We start from the raw sequence: 20760 nt of genomic DNA, 5'->3' as shown, positions 1-20760 counted from the left end.
CGACTCCTGACAACTTCAAGAAACAAACCGACGTCACCATTTGACACTTTGAGCCGAGGAAAGCAATCGTGCCGATTTGAAAAAAAAAAAAACTTACTGCTCACTTGCTAATTGTCGGCTAGCCTCGTAAATGATCCTTCGAACGTTTTAAAGCTGAAGCTTTAAAGGATTCGAATTCTCCTTCACTTCGCTGGAGTGAAGGAACTGAAAGAAATTTTGATTTCATATTGAATAATGAAGGAAAATAACCAAAACGTCGATATTGGGGGCGGTTACAAGTTACAAAATGAGTAAATGACTCGGAAAATGTCAGCCTATGAAAAGAAGAAAACCAAGTCCAAATATTACCCGAAATAAAAGTGAATCAAGTTTGAATATGACCAGAAAAAAAAATTCTCGAAAATAAAGTTGTAACATTACCCCCAAAATAGTCAAGCTCAGTTTCAGGTTGTGGGAATTTTTCACATTGGGTTATTAAAACGTTGACTTTATTCTCATGATATGACCACTTGTTTTCTTCCCCCCCCCCCCCTTTCCATGTCCCTCAAACATCTCTTTTGCATTTTCACCTCAAATGGTTTTGCCGCGTTGTCCAACCAAACCAAAATTCTTATCGCAGCGAAGCACAAGGACCTCCATCACGCGCATCTTTCAACCCCCCCCCCCCCAAAAAAAAATCCAACCGGTGCCCAGCGAGAGTTCTTCCTCACAGAGGACAGCTCAGCGAGGTTCCACGTTGTTGTTGCTGTTGTTCCGGCAGCAGACGAGCACATCGAATAAGAACATCAACACAAAACATCCCACTGAGAAGCGAGAAGATCCAGTTTCTGAAGAGGACCGCTTGGGAGGATCAGAACCACATCACGCATCTCCCGAGAGCTTGCCGTGGAGATGAAATCCAGACATCTTGGGGAGGGAAAAAAAAAACACCCAAGAGGGATCTCATGGCGCAACATAAGTGGGCCCAGAACCACACCTTGCCGCCTCCTGAGATGTCGGGACGGAGCGAAAAACCGATCGAGTTCATCACAAAGATCTAGTGGAGGTCCACGAGACACCACTTGGACCGAGAACCGAGTCACACACATCTCCTGACATGTGGTGCTGATGGAGCTTTTAAAAAAATTAATAAATCAGAGAGGGAAGACTCACAAAAAGGATCAAGTAGACCACATACCACACCCGTGGAACCAGAACCAGGTCTCACACGTCTCCTGAGATATTGGGAAGAAACTAAAAATATACACTGTATGTGTATATATATGACAAAGGATGGTGGACAAGCTGCAGATGTGGCGATGTCGCTCCCACGTGGTCCAAGAAGCACACCTCTGGAACCAGCACTGGCTTTCAGGAAGGATCTCAGGCGTTGGGATGGAGCAAACAAAAGAACAAAGAAAATCCTTTGGAAGGCAACACACAGAAACGATGACATCTAAGTCCATCCCCTCCATAAAATTGCTGGACCATCTGGTACTAGAACCACACGACGCACAGTCGCCGACAGAGTTCTTCTCAAATATCAAGTGGAGGTTGAGACGGCATCTGGTTCACTGAGGGCGTGACACGGTGGGATGGGGCTTCAAAAAAAAAAATGGAAATGGCAGCTCAAGTGGTCTCGGATCTCCTCAAACTCAATTCTTGGGGTTTTGAGGCTAAAGTCTCCAGAGATGTGGTGATGAAGCTTAAAAAAAAAGAAAATCTGAGAAAATAGGCTAAAAACCTGAACCGTGGACCCAGCCATGCGACACCAAATCTCCGGAACCAGGGGCATGTTTGAGCAGTTTGTTGCAATGGCCCTTAAACCCCCCCCCCCACCCCTAAAACCCGTTTCTTGGGGAGAGAACGCTCACAAAAGGTCAACCGGAGGGTCCGCTGGACCACGTGGCACTCGAACCCCTTTCAATAGAGTCAAATCAAAGAGTTCTTGACAAACATCAACCGGAGGTCCGCGAGGAACCGCAATCCGAACGGGAGGATTCAGGATTCAGGATTCCGGATTCAGGATTCCGGATTGTCAGGTCCAGGCCACTTTCCTGGAGATGGCCTGCCTGAAGCTCTCCGGGTCGGCGTCGCCGGGCCTGAGCGTCCTCTCCAGGCTGACCAGCAGGTTTCGGTGACACTCGCGGATGTTGACGGGGTACCTGGCGCGCAGAAGCTCGTAGGCGGCCACCAGCCGCATGTCGCGCTTGAGCATCAGGTACTGGATGACGCAGGTGGGCGCCAGCGAGAAGCCGTCGCCGCAGTGGACCAGGACCCGCTTGCGCTTGCCGGCCGAGGCGTGGATGCACTCGTTGACGTCCTCGAAGCAGCGCGGCTTGACGTGGGCGATGTCCACCTTCAGGCGGGACCAGCTGTGGCGGGCGCCGCGCGAGCAGGTGCAGGGGATCAGGCTGTGGGCGGGCGCCGCCCTCCCCGGGGCGCCGCTCACGTCGATGATGCTGTCGATGTTGTTGCGGCACAGCGCCCGCCCGTTGTAGGCCGCGTTCAGGTTGCCCACGTAGATGTAGTCCGTCACCTTGGAGATGACCGGCTCGAAATGCCGCGGGAGGCCCGGGGACGGGGAGGCGCCCCCCCCGGCCTCGCCCCCGGGCGGCTCGCGGGCGCCGGCCGGGCCCGTGGCCGCCCGCCGGCCGTAGTTGCGCAGCTTCTTGGAGCCCGATCGAGACGGCGGGTCGGAGTCGACGTTCCGCGGCGGCGAGAAGAGCGAGAAGCGAGCCGCCGACGCCTTGGGCGGCCCCCCCGGGGCGCAGAAGAGGGACGCCCGCTCCAGGGAGCCCGTGCTGCTGGCGGCGCCTGCGCTGTGGGCCTGCTCCATCTGATCGGGGACGGCACACAAACTCGTTGTGACTTTCGCATCTCGGTCGCGGCGGCAAAGCGCGACTACGGAGGCTGTACGATCGCAACAGGTTAGCGTTAGCGTTAGCGCCTGCCCTCACGTCAACATCGTCGCGCACCTGAGCTTTGAGGTTGTTCTTCCACTCCTGCCATCTGATCGGGGACGGCACACAAACTCGTTTGAGTCCCCGCGTGACTTTCGCATCGGCAAAGCGCGACTACGGAGGCTGTACGATCGCAACAAGTTAGCGTTAGCGTTAGCGCCTGCCCTCACGTCAACATCGTCGCGCACCTGAGCTTTGAGGTTGTTCTTCCACTCCTGCGTGTGGAGGGCTTTGAAGCGTCCGCTGCTGTCCGAGGACACCGACGCGCAGAGGGGCCGATGGCATAGAGCCCGGGGGGGCAGCCGGGGGGTGAGTGCGGCCAGGGGGGCCGCCGGCGCGGCCGCCGCGTCTCTTCTACTCATCGTCAAATCGGGACACGAACCTGAAACGACAAACGAGGCGGGCGGGGCATCGGTTTCCAATGTGGACGTCCAAAGGGATGCGGTCATCGCATGAAAACATCAAAACCGACATGAAATCCATAAATATGAACGAAAAAAAAATCTGACCTGACAAATTCTAGAAAAATTAAAAACCAGGAGGCGCAAGGGACGTCCAGATTTCGTTTTTCAGTGTTGACATTTTTTTTTTTTAACTTTTGTTTTGGTGAGTGCAAAAATCACATTTATCAAGATTCAAATTAAAATATGAAACTGTATCATCTTTTTTTTTTTTTTTTTTAACGGAGGAACGAGATGCTTCCGTGCAGTTGCACGCAATGTCCGTTGAAGTTTATTTGAATGTGTGCAATGTTCAGTTTGGGTTTGCTTCGTTATTTTGATCCAAAACGTACCAACACATTCCAGGTGACCGATGGACTGAATGTTGAGAGTGTTGCGGTCGCTGAAGATCTTGTGAAAAGCGCTCAGGAGTCCTGCTGGAGACAAGCAAGCCACGAAAAGAGGATTCCTGATGCGTTTTTCACCGCAAGCAGACTTACCACCGCGGCGTCCATCGGGCTTACGACTCGGCCCCTTTTCAGCAGCCGCGATGTCGCACTCGGGGCGGGCGTCCATGTCGGGCCTCCTGCATACAAGGGCACAAGCAGCCGCCGGCTCAAGCGTCGCGTCATCTTGTTGGCCGAGCAGGGCAACGCGCCACCTCCATCGGACGGAGGCGCGCGCATGAGCCCCCTAAAGTGTGGAGCGGCCAAATCAACGTGGGGGCAATCACGTCATGTCGTCACACCTTAGCAACTGTCGCCATGCTAACGGAACTCGTTCGTATCGGGGGCGAATCGCTCAGACGCCGCCGGTTAGCATTTCTAACTGACGATGTGTCGCTCCTTCGCGGCTTTCCAAACTTATTCCGCATTTGACCTCAGATCAAGACAAACGCGATTTAACTAGTCTAACTCCTGTTCGACTAGTTAAACGGCTACTTATCTGGAGCTAGCCAGCTAGCTAGCTAGCTAGCCGCTCCGCCAGCCGAGCAGCGCGAGCCAACCCGGAAACGCCTCTTGTTTTGTCTTCTTCTTTGTGAATACTGCGGGAATGACTGCCTCCATGAGGACACTGTCGGTATTGGGGTTCGATTCCAGGCCTTCCCGTGTGGGGTTGGCATGTTCTCCCCGTCCTCGCGGGTTTCCTCCCACATTCCCAAAACACGCATAGTCGGTTAATCAAAGAACCTAGATAGTCCCAAGGTCCGATTGTGATCGCCAATGGTTGTTCGTCTACGTGCGCCCTGCGATTGGCTGACAACCAGTTGAGGGTGTCCACCCGCCTGCTGATGGCTGGGATGGGCTCCAGCACGCCCGCGAACCCCGGTGAGGATAAGCGGTTCAGATACAAAATGGATGGATGAATTTATTTTTATTTTTTTAATAGAGTCTCATCAGGAGTGTTGCCCCTCCCCCACTCCTCCTAAGAACGATTTCACTTTTTAAAGCATTTGTCAATACTGATGCGAGCGCATTCGAACAAAATTTGGACCAATAGCTAGTTAGCTAACCCGGAGACTTGTAGTTTTTGCCTTTTTCTTTGTTGAATAGATTCCCGTAACATCATTACATTGTTTTTCAAGTTAATGCATGAATACTTTTTTAAAACATAAAAATACACGAATCAAAAACGAGTCTGGAGAAAGATTGCGTCAAACAAACAAAAAAAAACGAAAGATATGTCCAAAGTGGCAACGCAGATTAAGAGTTGATCAAGGAAACACAGAGTACGGATTGACGGATTTCAATAAAATTACAAGTACAACTCACTGCGTGTGTGTGTGTGTGTGCAGCTCGTCCGAGGATCCGCGGACTGACTCACAGCAACGCCGATGCTGCGGTCTGTGTCATTGGATCACTGGTAACTTGGTAACCTGATGTCAACGCTCATCCTCCTCTAGTCTTTGCCAAATAGAAAGCCAGCGCAATGGACCCACAAGTTTATTTTTTCCCGAAAAAAGAAAAAAAAGTTCACATTGTGACAACGTATTAACGTTATTTTTCCATGTACAAAGTTATGACTTTGGCGTTTCCGTAACTTCCGGAATTTCCGTGAGGTGGATTTCGTTGTTGCAGATTTGGTCCAAGAAACGGAGCAAAAAACGAGTCGAGTGTCCAAGCTGATTTTCCCAATGATCAGTTTGGTGTGATTTGTCCATCAAAGTGTCGACGTGGGTCCACAAAGTGTATTGGGCACCCCCTGTTGTCCGACTGTGTCACTGCATGTCTGCATGATGATTAGTGTCAGGCCATTTTTCCATGTACAAAATAATGACTTTGGCGTTTCCGTAACTTCCGGAATTTTCGTGAGGTGGATTTCGTTGTTGCAGATTTGGTCTCAGAAACGGAGCAAAATCGAGTCGAGTGTCCAAGCTGATTTGCCCGATGATCAGTTTGGTGTGATTTGTCCACAAAGTGTATTGGGCACCCCCTGTTGTCCGACCGTGTCACTGCATGTCTGCATGATGATTAGTGTCGGGCGCTCTCAGGAGACTCGAAGGAGCACAAAGCGGAAGGAGGACTCAGCAGCTCAGCTTGATTGCTTCGAGGGCTCACCGGGGACGGACCACTCGAAAGAGTACATCGAGATATTTACCGACGAATAGATCAACCAGGAGTGGGCAAACTTGCGTTTTATGAGTCCAATTTTGATGTTCAAAGGGGACGGATGGGGCGGTTTATTAATCAATCGGGAAAAAAAACATGTAAAAGGTGGACATTATTTTTTTATATTAAATTATATATATTTTATAATGAAAATATTACAATTATTATTGTTGTTGTTGTAATCAGCGGAGAGATCGGTGCTGTTGAACGGTCTGCGGCTGGATGGATGGAGGTCTTGAGGAGCCGACGATGAGAAGAAAGGAGCGTTGGCGCGGAGTGCCGATGCGGATTTGGAGCTGGGAGTCGCGGCTTGGAGTTTGAAGCGGATTAGTTGTGTTATTTTTGTTATTTTGACTTCAAAATGGCGCCGCGAGAGTGGCTGCCTTTCCAGCAGCTCCTATTTTTTTGTTGTTCTACTTCTTCCTTTCATAACTTTGCTGCTGTGAATCTGGAATTTCTCCATTGCGAGACTAATAAAGGTTTTCTTAATCTTAATCTTAATATTAATACTCCTGATGCAAGCCATTGGTGGGCGGAATTGCAACAAAAGAAATGAACTCTTAATAGTGCAATTATTTTATTACTTTATATATTAATAGTGCAGACGGGAGCGGTCAGAAGGGCAAGTTATTGGCGAAGGGCAAGTTGTTGGCGAGCGGTATCTTCTTCTTGAGGACCAGGGCGGCGTTGACCTGCTGCGCCGACAGCAGCGCGTGCCACTGCGCCACGGGCCGGCGCGGGTTAGCTAGCATGTCGGCCCAGTGCCTCAGCTGGTTGCCGGCGGCGTCGCAGCCCAGGAAGATCTTGCCCGCTGAGTCGTTGGGCGTCATGGGGTCGTGGTCCCACACCGAGATCACCATGTTGACACGCTGGCCACACGCAGAAATATCCGCCGTCGTCGTCGTCGACGCGTTGATGTCGGCGCACGGGGCACGTGGGCAACCGGCGCCCCCTACCTGAATTTGCTCCATGGTGACTTTGAAGGAAAAGGCCTCATTGTAGTACGGGTTGAGCGTGTTCTTCTTGATGGACGTCTTCTTCTTCTTCCACTTGCGCTTGTCCAGAGCCAGCTGCACCTTCACGTAGGGATCTCAACAACGACAACGAGGCACTCTATTGTAATCCAAGTTGACAAAAGCGATAACCGAAGCCTACGAAGGCAAGCACGTGTACGGATCGAACCGCGAATCAAATGGCTCTGACGTCATCCCGATCTCATCTTCTTCCCGATATGCTATCACATCAGAGCCGTTGGTAATATGGGGCCCCGCTCCGCTTGTCGTTAACTGTGCGAGCCACGCCCCCTTGAGGACGGGAGTGGCACTTCGCCGGATTACTAACCTGAGCTTCCATCCAGGTCGGTGCTCTTGAGGTTTCTGGCTTCCAGGATGACCACGGTTAGCTTGCCGGGTGTGGGAACGTAACGCAGAGAGAAGCAGATCTCACCGAGGTTCTCCTCCTGGATTCAGAAGAAGTCAGCTGAGATAGGCTCCAGCCCAAACCGCGGGCGCCTAATCACGCGGGTGCGCCGTACGGTCGTGAAAATACGGGAACTTGAACTAGGTTCGGGGTGGAGGTCTGACCTCCATGCCGGCAGGCTCGTTGAGGTCCCTCCACTCCTCGATGACGTGATTCCAGTCCACTTGTCCGAGTTTCAGGCGCAGTTCTCCGATGATCTCGTGTTTGGAGAAGCGGTCAAAGTCGAAAACTTGAAGTACAGCCGTCGACGTCATCAAATTGGCTTTGGAGATCTGACAACAGCGAGATTCAAGCTTGAACCACACTTGGCTTCTCGGCTCCTTTGTACAGCAAGCGATGGAGGACCACCTCGGAAACGGGCCGACCTGCTCGAGTTCATATCCCAGACCCCCCCCAAAGCGGCGTGTCTTGTGGTCGTACCTGGAAGGTGAAGGTCTCGTTGAAGGTGGCGTTGAGCGTGTTCTTCAGGACATGGGTCTCACAGATCTTGGTCTTATCGGGCAGGAGGTAGACCTTGACGTAGGGGTCGGACGTTCCTCCCGCATCCATGGCCTTCAGGCCTCTCGCTTGCTTCACGCCCACCGTCAGCTAAACGCGGACAACGCAATTTCGTCGGGGTTCACTCCCAAGGCAGTTGGAGTTCAAATATTTCCGTCACCTCAGAGGGAGCGGCGTTGAACTCCAGCGAGTACAGCAGTTTGCCTCGCGGCAGCTCGGAGGCGGCGGAGTCGACATCGCCCGCGCCGGGTTGAACCTGATGGCGACCGTCAAAATGAGGGCGGGGTCGGCGGCGACGCGGCGACGGTCCGGGCGGGCGTTCTTCTCACCGGCTTGCCTTTGGACCGGCCGCCGGACGACCGCAGATTGGCCGCGGGCTCCGGTGGCTTCTGCCGTCGTTTCTTCCGACGGAGTCTGGAGCGGCACGCGCACACGCAACACACCACCAGCAAGAATACGAGGGCGCCCGCCGCGGCCAGCGCGTACACGGCCCAGGTTGGCACTGCAACACGTGCGCACGGCTCAACGCCGACGCTCAACTCCTCCCCTTCATCTTCCCGGAAGACACTTTGTAACGCGCACTACTGACACCTACAGGACTGGGGGAAACATTGGATGATCCGCCCCGTGGCCCCCCGACCCCATTTGATACTAATTAGGTTTTCGTTGGTGTCCAAACTACGGCCCAGGGGCCATTTGCATCCCGACATTCATTTTTGAACGGCCCGCAACCCCCCCGCCCCCCCAAAAAAAGCTCCCCAATCACCAAGTGTGAAAAAAGTATTGGGAGAGTAAAACGTTGACCTTGCCTGAGAGATATTTTGCATCCACAGGAGTAGACGCTACGGCTAAAATGCGGGTAGTCGACGTGGACAAACAGGACAAGGGCAGCTCATCGTGTGACTTGTCCCGTTTATTTTCGGATCAACTTTTGCGGTTGCTATCCAGGCTGCTCCGGAACCTGACTGGTTTTGTCTCGTCCAAATAAAGACAAAGATAAGCACGTTTTTGCTGCCGCTGCTCAACCCGTATTTTTTTGTGTTTTTTGTTATTGTAAAGTGTCCTTGGGTGTCTTGAAAGGCGCTTATCAATAAAATGTATTATTATTATTATTATTATAGGCTAGTCAGGTTTGTGTTCTAGCCTAAATGTTTATTTTTTTGGCTTCGGTCCTCATATCAGGCATGTGCATGTATGTGTGTGTGTGTGTGTGTGTGTTACCAACATGAACTCCCGACGATTCCGTGAACGATGTCACTGCCCGACGTGTTCGTATGGAAGATGTCCGAAATGGATGACGATGATGATAATGACGATGAAGAAGAAGAAGAAGAAGCCCGCGACATGATGGTGAAGACCATTTTGAAGACGAAGGGGTTCTGAGAAGCGAGAAATGAAAGAGCATGACCACGGCGCTTCCGATACGGTCATCTCCTCAAACCGCTTGGGGATCCGGCGAAGATTTTCACTTGGAATCTCGAACCGCAATCGAACGTTTATCTAGTTGGAGTCGATCCGAAACGGGAGCATGTCGTTAGCATCTAACCTACAACTTGCTAGACTGAAACCCAAAACCTTTCCCTTTTATTTTGAAATCAAACCCCTTTGATTGATCAAAAACAAAGAACAAAAACGCTCTGAGGATGAAATGCCACGAAACCCAAAAACTGGACTGCAGAACACCCCCCCGCCCCACTCTCCCATCAACAAACGCACATGCCGAGCTCCCACCCCCCCAGGACGTTTATGGCGTTAGGTTTTGAACAAGACAAACACGTTCCTTGGCTTGCTCCGGCGCGCATTTGCCAAATTCAACAAGGCAGAGTCAACATGACGTTTACTCACCGATGTCACGGGACGGGTCCGCCAGGGACGTCGGTTTTCACTTGCTCGCAGCTCTGCGGACTGCGGCGAGGATGACAAGGAAGCAAGCCAGCGAGGAAGGAAGGAAGGAAGCCACGCCGAGGGTGGAGAACGAAAAACATTTGAAGAGCCATGAAAGAGGAAACGTCTCCTCCCTCCCGAAATGCTCTCGACCGATCTAGTCTCAAATCTAAGTAGCTTTGGTTCAATATTCAGTCTGGTTTCTAGTCTGGTCTCACCTAGATCCCAGTCCGACTATATTTAGCTTTGAGTTTTACTCGGTCCAGGTACGAGTCCTAGTCTAGGATATAGTCTAACCAGGTCCAGCGTCTTCTCTCTATGACATTATTCCAACTAGGTTGATGTACTAGTCTGTCTAGGTTTAGGTTCTACGCTAAATAGGGTTTTGTTCTCGTGGAACCAGGTCTAGGTACTCGGCTAACGAGGCGCCGATTGCAAGTTGACTGGTCAGAGTACAACCCTGCGTAGTTTCCCGTCTGACCTCTCTCGCTGTAGATCCCACTCTAGCTAGTTTTGCGTGATCGTGGCCTGGCTAGGTTTCGGTTTTAGGTTCTAGTCCAACTAGGCTTGGCTTCTGATCTCATCAAGTTTAAATTCGAGTCGACCACGGTGCGCTTTAGTAAAAGTAGCACAAAGTTGGAGTCTGACTTGGTGGAGGCTGGGTGGAGGTGCGCTACACCTCAAGTCCGAGACAAGTCTGTCTGTGTGCGAGGCTTAGCTCACTATTTTTAGACTCCAACCTAAATATGTCTCGTCCCAACCAGGTCTAGGTCCTGGCCTAACTTGGTCGATGTTCTTGTCCTCCTTTCTATACTTTCTTGCCCAACTTAGATCCTGACTTTAGTTGATTTTGCATCTGTTCTAAGTAGGTCCGGGTTCCAGAACACAGTAACTACGGTTCACCGAGATCCGTAGTCTAACTCGGTCTAGGTTCCAGTCAACCAGGCAGAGATCGGAGTCTACTGAAGTTGATGCGACACTCAGACGAGGCTAACCGAAGTTACGTTCGTCTGGTCCGGGGGTCTCCAACTCCAGGCCTGGAGGGGCTGCTGTCCTGCCGGTTTTCCGGCTTTCCCAGGAGCAAGACACCCGATTCAAATCATCAGGATCGTTCTAATCCAGGTCCGCAGTTGGAGACCCTTGGACTAGTCTGACTAAATCGGGACTGGAGATTCTACTCTCAATAGGCCGAGTCCAATAACAACTAACTACCCGTCAAAGTCGGTTTAAGACCTCATCTGACCAGGGTCGAGGCTTAATAGTGGATCAGTTTTTGGTGACATCTGAGCGCTTCCCGCAGAAAGGATATTCAATTTTCCCGGAGAAACCAGTCCACATTCTGTCAATTTGACTAACAAAAAGTAAAAAAAACAAAAAGCTTTGGAGAGAAACTGGCAAAAGTGCCCTCCGCTGTTGACTTTTCTGCTCACATGTTCCAACGGACGCAGGGCGACTCTCCGGGATGACGGCTTTTCACTTGTCGGCTTCGTACAAAAACGCCTGACGATGTCGCTCGCACGCTGGAAAAGAAAAATACAAAATAAAAGCCATGGCGGCATGATTTCATTTTGATCCGGTTTCAACAGACGGACTCACTGCTAAAACAAAGTCTACCTGAATGCACGGTGTTCATTTTTCTTCTGCCCCCCCCCACCCCCCATGAGTATTTCCACTCGTACGTGCTGCCCTGGTTGCTCTCGTGCCTTTCTCGCCAACTGTAGGCTGAAGCCGGTGCCGCGCCTGCTCGGCACACACGCATTATTCAAACAGAGGAGCGGTTGCAATGGAGATTTCAATATCTCGGGGGGCTCGGGGGTTGGGTTTCAATAAACAATCAAGCAGAGTTATTGAGCACATGATGTATTTATTGATCGACTTATTTTCAGAATTGGAATAGATGTCCTAAATGGCGGTAAAGTGCCGACTGGAACGACGCGTGCTAAGCGCCGTCGTACAGGAAGTAGAAATAAATAAAAGCGGGGGCCGGTGGCGTTTTGAGCATTTCAAAACAAGGCGTTGAGAACTTTGTGATGTATATTTCTGCTTCCCGACACCATCACAAAGGCAACTGCTAACTTTTAATTGTAAATAATGACCACCCCCCCTCGATGCCCCCCCCCCCAAAAAAAAACCCCAACAACGCCTACTCATAATAGTTCACTTGATTATGTCAATGTGTACACAGAACATTAAGAGTAGAAGAAGAAGCATGGAGGGTCTGGAGTTCCGAATTTGGAGGCGGGACTTTCCCCGCCGGCGCAATTTCCTGTTCTGGCGAAGATGACGCGAAAAAGACGATCAGAAGTTGATGGCCTTGCCGAAAGAGGCGGCCAGGTTGGCTTCTCTGAACGCCTCTGACACCGTCTGCAACCAAAAAGAGGAAACCCAGAAAAAATAAAAAGAAAATAAAGAGGCTTTCATTTTTCCACAGGTGTCCACACTTAATTCGAGTCCAAGATTGCAGTCTTAGTCGAGGACGTGAGCCGTGACGTACCGGGTGGGCGTGGCAGACTCTGGCGACGTCCTCACACGATGCGCCGTACTCCATGGCGAGGGCCGCCTCGTTGATAATCTCTCCCGCCCCCTACAGGCAGGCGGCGGCGTTACAGCGGAATCAAAAGTTGCGGGGCGGTCGGTGCCGAAGCCGGCGCGGCGGCGGAGGCCTTACGCTTCCGAGGATGTGAGCGCCCAGCATCCTGTCCGTCTCCTTGTGGCTCAGGATCTTGACCAGGCCGTCCGTGTCGGCGTTGGTTTTGGCGCGGCTGTTGGCCGCAAACGGGAACTTGCCCACTTTGTAGGGAACGCCCTGAGCGGTGACGAGAAGTTTGAAAGCGGGTAAAAATGACGACACCCGGATTGGGGCATGTTTTTGGAATGTGGGAAGAAACCAGAGTACCCGGGAAAAAACCGCGCAAAGTCCACACAAGAAGGCCTGGGCCCGGATTCAAGTACCCGCACATGTAAATAAAGATGTTATGCATCTATTTGGACGACGCGGTGGACGAGTGGTTCGCATTTCCGCCTCGCAGTACACCCGCGCGGGGGGTTGGATTCCGGCTGCGGCCTTCCTGTGTGGACTTTGCAGGTCGAAGGAGGACATTTGGGTGGCAATCGAGTAGGACCGGCTGACCTCTTCCTTGAGCTGTTCTTCGGTCTTGCCCACCCAGGCCACCTCGGGGTGCGTGTAGATGACGGAGGGCACGCAGTTGTAGTCGATGTGCACGGCGCCGCCCGCCATGCCCTCCACGCAGATGATGCCCTCGTCCTCCGCCTTGTGCGCCAACATCGGGCCCGCCACCACGTCGCCGATGGCGTAGATGCTGCCGCCGCAAACACCAGGGGGCGCACGTGACATTAAATTTACCCGATAGCGACATTTGGATTCTGTACGGACGCACCTGGGTACGCTGGTCTGGAAGCGTCCGTTGACGGGGATGCGCCCGCGGTTGTCCAGCTGGATGCCCAGCGCCTCCAGGCCCAGGTCGTGCGTGAACGGTCGCCGGCCGATGCACACCAGCAGCACGTCGCACGTCAGCGTCTCGTTCTTGCCGCCGGCCGCCGCCTCCACGCTGAAACCGATTACGAGGGAAATGCCATTGAAGCCTTCCAAACTCGCCCCCCTCCCCCCCCCGCCAGAAATTTTTGTTGTTTTTTTTTTAAATAGGTAAAATGTAAATCATTCAGGCGGCCCGGTAGTCCAGTGGTTAGCACGTTGGCTTCACAGTGCGGAGGTACCGGGTTCGATTCCAGCTCCGGCCTCCCTGTGTGGAGTTTGCATGTTCTCCCCGGGGCCTGCGCGGGTTTTCTCCGGGTGCTCCGGTTTCCTCCCACATTCCAAATAGATCACCCGAATTTAATTGGATAATTTCCCAAGCGCCCGGTAGTCCAGTGGTTAGCACGTCGGGATCACAGTGCAGAGGTACCGGGTTCGATTCCAGCTCCGGCCTCCCTGTGTGGAGTTTGCATGTTCTCCCCGGGCCTGCGCGGGTTTTCTCCGGGTGCTCCGGTTTCCTCCCACATTCCAAATAGATCACCCGAATTTAATTGGATAATTTCCCGAGCGCCCGGTAGTCCAGTGGTTAGCACGTCGGCTTCACAGTGCAGAGGTACCGGGTTCGATTCCAGCTCCGGCCTCCCTGTGTGGAGTTTGCATGTTCTCCCCGGGCCTGCGTGGGCTTTCTCCGGGTGCTCCGGTTTCCTCCCACATTCCAAACACGCTCTAAATTGTCCCTCGGTGTGAGTGTGAGTGCGAATGGTTGTTCGTTTCTGTGTGCCCTGCGATTGGCTGGCAACCGGTTCAGGGTGTCCCCCGCCTACTGCCCGAAGACGGCTGGGATAGGCTCCAGCACCCCCCGCGACCCTCATGAGGATCAAGCGGCTCGGAAGATGAATGAATGAATGAATAAATCATTCAGTAATGACATCATTAACTCATTCACTCCCAAAGACGTTTTTATCCGTCTTTTCAGACTTGGTCCAGAATTGGCTGGTAGGGCCAATAAATGATGACGATCAATACTTAATCTAAAATCTGTATAGGCTCCTGCCAGTGGGTTTGCTCGTTAGCGGCACGGCGGCGCTACTCACGCCACGTCCATTTTTCCGTCGGGCCTGCGGGTGGCGCCCAGCACTTTAGTGCCCAGCTTGAATTTGACACCCTGCTTCTGCAAGATGCGCTGGAAGTTCTTGGAGATCTCCATGTCGATGCCCATGCCGCCCACGTGGCCGAGAAACTCCACCGCCGTCACCTTGGCGCCCAGGCGCTGCCACACGGAGCCCTGTGGCGAGACCGGGAGGACGGCGGGTCAGCCAGCGGCGCCCCACGTTGGCCGACGACGGGCGACGCGGCGGCAACGGCGACGCCCACCAACTCCACTCCGATGACGCCGGCGCCGATCACGATCAGCTCCTCGGGAACTTTCCGCAAGGACAGCGCGCCCGTTGATGACACCACCGTCTCCTCGTCGATCTGCACAGGCAAAAATAGACAAAAGATTTTTTGCGGGGGTGGGGGTGTGGGGGGGGGGGGTCGTCCTCCAACCTGCAACAAATGGAGGCGCTCTAAAGCTGCCACGGCAACAAAAAAGCCCGGTCCAAGTCCGATATTTTTTTTCCGAACACATTTCTCACTCTCGTCTTTCTGTGCATGCACTCACAGCGGGACACTAAGGCACTCCAAAGTGGCCACCCGTCACACCTTTATTTTCTCCCTTTGCCCGATGCATTTTCGGGTATTGGCGGTTTTCGACGGATGTTAAGACATCAGACCACTGACTGAATCATAATCAATTTGTGTTTGTCCCGTTATGTGTGCGTGGGGGGGTGGGGGGGGGGGCACACAGGCCTCATTTGGACTCTCAATTCCACGTGGATGCCGTTCACACAGCGCGTCAAAAAAAAAAAAACACTGGAGGAGCTGCTCTGCGATGTGGTGGAAGCAAGCGACGGGGGGTGGGGTGGGCGGGGGGGGGGGGCTTACCTGAATTCCTGGAAAGGGCGTGACCTCGGAGCCGGTGGCGATGAGGATGTTCTTGGTGTTGATGACTTGCTCGCCGCCGTCGGTCGTCATGGCCGTCACCTGGTTCTTTCCCGTCACCTTGCCGAAGCCGTTGACGTGGGTCACCTGCCGGGAGAGGACGTGGCGTCGGCGGGGGGGCTGACGAGGGCCATGGGGGGGATGGAAGGCGGCTCTTACTTTGTTCTGTTTGAAGAGATGCGCGATGCCGCCCGTCAGCGCTTTGACCGCCCCGCTTTTCTGCGCCATCATCTTCTCGAGGTTCAGGGAGAGGCCGGAAACTGGAAAAACAAACGGCGCCGTGACGAGATTTTTTTTTTCTTCCTCCCCCCCCTTTGGGCTTGGAACCAGTCGGATTATCCTTCCTTCCGTCTTACTTTCGATGCCTCGGCTCTCAAAGTCTTTGCCGTGAGCCAGGTGATACAAGTACGAGTTGTTCAGAAGGGCCTGCGAGTACACACACACACACACACACACACCCGCCAATTTGCGACAAATGCTTGGTCGCAACAGAAATGAGGGGGAAAAATACAAATGCGGGTGTCCTACTTTGGAGGGGATGCAGCCAACATTCAGGCAGGTGCCGCCCAATGTGGCGTTCTTCTCCACACAAACTGTCTGTCGAGACAAAAAGTTCTCATGTGAATGCAATGCTAATGCTAACAGCTAGGATAGCCCCAACGGAATTGACAACTCTAGAAACCGCTTCTCCACAAGAAGCGGGTTTCGATTCCCATCGCCTGAGTGTACACCCGTGTGTGGGAAAAGCGCAACCAGCGGGAAGCCAACATTTGGGGGGCCACATCCTTTCACCTTGAAGCCCAGCTGGGCGGCTTTGATGGCGGCGACGTAGCCGCCCGGACCGGAACCGACCACCGTGACGTCCGCATCGACTGTGACACAAACAAGAAGAAGTCAAGAAAATATATCCGGGAAATCTAGAAATCGGGATGAAGATTGCCGCAGGATAGGACGCGACGGCGTTTTCTTACTCGGCGCTTTGTCGGCGTACGTCCGGATTGACAACACGGAGGCTCCGTGCAGCTTGCAAGGGAGCTGATGACTTCGCTGTGTGGCGACGGCAACAACAACACACAAACAACAAAAACAACAACAAGTCACAAGTGCTGCAAAGCGACACCGACTGTAAGATGGAAGCAAATCTTCGTGAAAGCCAACTTTTCACACAAGTGCTGAATTATCATGATTGACCCCGAGAATATCTTATCTTATCTTATAAATCAATAAATAAAGTTAATCAGTTTGAACATTATGCACGCTGTCTTTGGAGCGACATGATTGGCAAAATCATTTGTATTCTGTTTTAGTTTTAAGACAACGTCCAAACTTCACTGAAATTGGGTCTGTAAGACAACCCCCCCCCACCCCCCCCCCACCCCCACCCCCCGAAAAGTGTTGCCACACGAGTTTGGATCCAAGCAGCCTACGAAGTTACCACACAAGCAACCGGGTAACCTTAGCGAAGCGATGCCAGCGAGCTGAATGTTAAGACACGTTAATGAAAACTTTCTGGGCGTGTATAAAACGGTTTGGCGAACGAATCAAACCATAATGTGGATAGTTTGTTTGCTAAAGTATCAAAACAGATCAATTACGTGTTATGAGTGCGGTGATGTTAGCCGAGTAGCTAGCCGGGCAGCGGGAGGAGGAAAAAACTAAACAAAAACAAAAACTTCCTCGGCCGACAACGAACGTCGTTATTTCAGGTTAACGGGTGGGACTCTTACCGTGGCGACAGTTCGATAAAATTGGGTCCAAGTGTGCATTTTGTCGACGTGCTCACGCGTTGAAGGAAAGTTGCTTCACCTCCAGCAGGCCTAGCAAAGCAGCCAAGGACTCCTGACAGCGCGTCGCATCAATTTTACGTCATCAACCACCGACGCAAAGAACACCCCGATTTTTTACGTTATGTTTACCTTAACGCTTACCAGTACACGAGTTGATAAATCACAGGTCACAGTTATTTTGAATAAAGTTACATGCCATGAAAATACAAAACAGGTCAAAGAACAGCGACTACCCAACAGTGAAGAAATGGGTACGGTTACCGCTTGAAAAGTTCGAGCTTGACAATTTCTGATAGTTTTTCAACACAAAATAGAAATGTGGGGCTTTTTTTGACACTATTATATATTTTAACATTATTCTTGGCGTGGGGTGTAACATTTATAAAAACAACAACTACAACTGCCAAGATTATGAAATCAGCATGCATTTGCAGCTATTTTCCGCTAGAGGGAACTACTTTCTGCTTTGTGAATCGATTTAATGTCCACTTGATGAGAAGATGAATCCGCATTTAAGTGACCATTTCGACTAATGTAATAATCATATCATCTAGAATTCTCATCCTCGACCGACACTGGCAGTGGTGCAACTGCGTCTGAGAAGAGCGTCTGTTCTCTTACTGTTATCGCTGTCGCACATTTGGTGTCACCGTGAAAAAGGAAGTTGGTAGTTTTGATAACGCTGATGATGATGTTTTGCTTTCAACACACAAGTCAATTGAAGTTATGTTCTGTCACCCCCCGTCACTATCTAAAGGCCTCACAATGATCAACATCTCCCCATCTTGGCAAGTAAGAGCTAAAACAAAAAAATACAAGGTGGGAGGGGGGGGGTATTGAGAATTATCAAGCATACAATGTGAGCAGGCGAGAACGACAATGGGAGGGAAGGGAAGTGGAAGCAAAACAGTCCAAAATCCCAATGTCAGAGTGCTTGGCAGGGCAAGAGGACGACAATGGAAGGGAAGGGAAGTGGAAGCAAAACAGGCCAAAATCCAAATGTCAGAGTGCTTGGCAGGGCGAGAGGCAATTTGCACACTACGTGTGATTTAATTACATGTGAGTGTGGAAAACGAACTTTTAAGGGTTAGGGTTGGAATTTAATCTGACAGATAGAGGTCGACGTTCAAAATCCAGCAGGTACTGGAGAATGTACTGCAACAGGGGTCACCGACTCCGGGGTCACCGACTCCGGGGTCACCGACTCCGGTCCTGGAGGGCCTCCGTCCTGCATGTTTCATATGTCTCCCATGTCCAACACGACTGATAACAATTTTGCTCTTTTGAATCAGGTGTGTTGGAGGAGTCAGACATGGAAAAGATGCAGATGAGCCACCCTCCAGGACCAGAATCGCCTGGTCTAGAACGCGCAGGCTTCCATTTAGCTCAGGGGTGTCCAAACTTTTTGCCAAGGGGGCCATATTTTATGTGGTAAAATGTCGGGGGGCCGACCTTGGCTGACATTCTTTACATTGAACAACAATATTGTTCAACAAATTTTAGTAAGCCAGTCTGTTTCACATTTCCATTTTTATTTTAATTTCAACAATCTTAAGAATTTCTTTTGGTTCATTTGAAACAGGAATTTGAAATATGACATATCAGTCAATATAAACAAGGAGTGATGTCTTGTTAACTCGTGAGTGATGCCCTCTAGTGTCTAAATGCTATTACTCATTTAGTGAATGCTATTACTCATTTAGCCACTAGAGGGAAGCAGTACTCTATGAAACATCACTCGCCTTGTCTACGAGACCTCAGTCAATGCAACACGTGTTCCATTGCGCCCAACCTGCGGGCCAGACGGCACTGATTTTATGACGGGGGCCGAGGGCCGGATGAAATTCGACCGCGGGCCGGATTTGGCCCGCGGGCCGGATTTTGGACATGAGTGATTTAGCTCTTATAGTCACAAAAAGACCAGCATATGTGTGTGTGCGTGCGTGTGTGTGTGTGTTTGGAGGGGGAGGAAGTGCATTGTGGGGTGAGGACGCCCCCCGCCACCCCCCAACCACTACCACCACGGCGCCCCCTTCTCCCTTCCCACCCCTGAGAAAAGGGCGGGGGTGTCTAGCGACTGGCTTGTGCTGAAAAGCCCCCCCCCCCAAAAAAAAAAGCCTTGAGGGAAACTTTGAAGCGACGCCACGCTTCAAAGTTGAGCTGGACTTTTATTCACAGCCTTTGTCTTTGGCTTTCGGGAGGCGGGCGAGAGATGACATTGGCCAATGCAAATGGGCCAATGTAAAAAGTTGCCCATAAAAAAGCCTGGCTGAAAAAAAAAACTCTTTTCAGTAGAAACTTTGCTTCACTATGTCGGAATAAAAGGAGAATGAAATGAAAAAAAAAAAAAGGAAAAATGTTGCTCGGAGACGCGACATCGGCCGGGGGTGGGAGGGGGCGGCTTTCGTTTGGAATCAGGCACACGGGGCACATCATGCCCAATATTAAGTACAAATCTAACCGTAATAATAATGGTGGTGCGTGGAAAATCGCTAATATAGTTTATTCGTATCATGAAATCATCATTTTTAGTAGTTGTAATATTATTTTTAAATGATCAACTTTAAATTTGACTTACAGTTTTATATTTCGTGTAAAATCAATTATTTTAAGTTAAAAAATGGTGGTCCTTTCTTCATTTTTGGGAGAAATAGTTTTATATTTTCCGTAAAAAAAAAACCCATAATTGTTTAATTTTTAAATGTACACACTTTAAATTGTATTGCGATAAATCTATTATTCAAGACATCTTTTATGCATATCAATTCGCCGATTAGCAAAAGTGATGTGACGTGAACACATTTTTTTTTATATCCGGTGTTTTAAAAGGTGGTCATTTGAATTTACCTTAGAAAACTTTATTTGTTACCAATCTTTACTTTCAAGCACAGCCGCGACCCGAGTGAGGATAAGTGGCTCAGATAATAGATGGACGGATGTGTGTGTGTGTGTGTGTGTGTGTGGTTAATGCGTGTCATATTGTAGCAATGGAAGCGTTTGTGCTTGGCGAGCCCTCCAAGAATGTGAAGCGTCCTCCAAGCCGCCTGGAATGCTGAGAGTCGTCGTTAGTGACGCTCAATCTTCTCCACAGCTTGGCGGGCCACAAAGAAGCGGCTGGGCCAGCGGACGGACCACAAAACACACACACACACATACACACACACGTACACAATGAAGGCCCGGCTTCAAAGGGGCATGTCGCTGCTTCCGGCGGGTTCCCATCAACTCAACTCGACTTCCTCATCACTGTCGAAATATTTTTATCAGGTGGACTATATGACAGTGACACTCCATAAGTGTACTCCGGATGTTGATATGAAATCTGTGATGGAGCGGCCGAGGGCCATTCGCTGGCACCCGACCTCTGACCTCTGAGCGAGTGGGAAGGGACTATCATAGTGGAAGTGTAGCGGGTGTGGCGGATTATTGAGGGGGGGGGGTGTTTAATGACACCCCAGGCTCTTCTGTGTGACCTCGTTACCTCAATCCATGTATTGATGTTGCCGGGATTATTATACGCTCCACAACAACCCACACGCACACACACACACATGCACGCACAGAGAGGTGTTCGAATAGCAGTTT

The 20760-nt window shown here is 51.1% G+C and overlaps 3 protein-coding genes across 8 annotated transcripts; all 3 read right to left on the bottom strand.

Annotated features, from left to right (window-relative positions):
• Positions 1-528: 528 nt before the first annotated feature.
• On the bottom strand, positions 529-4607 carry LOC127597940 (uncharacterized). Of its 5 annotated transcripts, none has more exons than XM_052061327.1 (5): positions 4131-4606; positions 3883-3968; positions 3736-3816; positions 3131-3324; positions 529-2818 (listed from the first exon to the last, which is right to left on the bottom strand). In XM_052061327.1, exons 2-5 carry the CDS (start codon positions 3956-3958, stop codon positions 2018-2020), a joined length of 1152 nt encoding a protein of 383 aa, XP_051917287.1. In that variant the 5' UTR covers positions 3959-3968; positions 4131-4606; the 3' UTR covers positions 529-2017. The 5 variants fall into 5 exon arrangements, with proteins under 5 accessions (XP_051917287.1, XP_051917285.1, XP_051917286.1 ...); XM_052061325.1 differs by having other exon boundaries at positions 3736-3819; positions 4131-4604; XM_052061326.1 differs by having other exon boundaries at positions 3883-4605.
• A 1963-nt stretch (positions 4608-6570) lies between these two features.
• syt8 (synaptotagmin VIII) lies at positions 6571-9345 on the bottom strand. Of its 2 annotated transcripts, XM_052061307.1 has the most exons (8): positions 9194-9344; positions 8298-8470; positions 8129-8224; positions 7891-8058; positions 7575-7742; positions 7333-7450; positions 6948-7081; positions 6571-6860 (listed from the first exon to the last, which is right to left on the bottom strand). In XM_052061307.1, the coding sequence occupies exons 1-8, from the start codon at positions 9327-9329 to the stop codon at positions 6606-6608; spliced, it is 1248 nt and encodes a 415-aa protein (XP_051917267.1). In that variant the 5' UTR covers positions 9330-9344; the 3' UTR covers positions 6571-6605. The 2 variants fall into 2 exon arrangements, with proteins under 2 accessions (XP_051917267.1, XP_051917266.1); XM_052061306.1 differs by having other exon boundaries at positions 6571-7081; positions 9194-9345.
• A 2351-nt stretch (positions 9346-11696) lies between these two features.
• dldh (dihydrolipoamide dehydrogenase) lies at positions 11697-17284 on the bottom strand. The gene is made up of 14 exons (XM_052061302.1): positions 17116-17284; positions 16360-16435; positions 16181-16260; positions 15917-15985; positions 15745-15814; positions 15548-15648; positions 15332-15475; positions 14720-14821; positions 14440-14630; positions 13251-13421; positions 12983-13172; positions 12521-12658; positions 12347-12436; positions 11697-12216 (listed from the first exon to the last, which is right to left on the bottom strand). Exons 1-14 carry the CDS (start codon positions 17152-17154, stop codon positions 12151-12153), a joined length of 1527 nt encoding a protein of 508 aa, XP_051917262.1. The 5' UTR covers positions 17155-17284; the 3' UTR covers positions 11697-12150.
• Between the last annotated feature and the right edge of the window lie 3476 nt (positions 17285-20760).

Source organism: Hippocampus zosterae, chromosome 3 (assembly GCF_025434085.1).
Source record: "Hippocampus zosterae strain Florida chromosome 3, ASM2543408v3, whole genome shotgun sequence".
NCBI lineage: Eukaryota > Metazoa > Chordata > Actinopteri > Syngnathiformes > Syngnathidae > Hippocampus > Hippocampus zosterae.
This window is presented reverse-complemented; position numbering and strand designations above follow the sequence as displayed.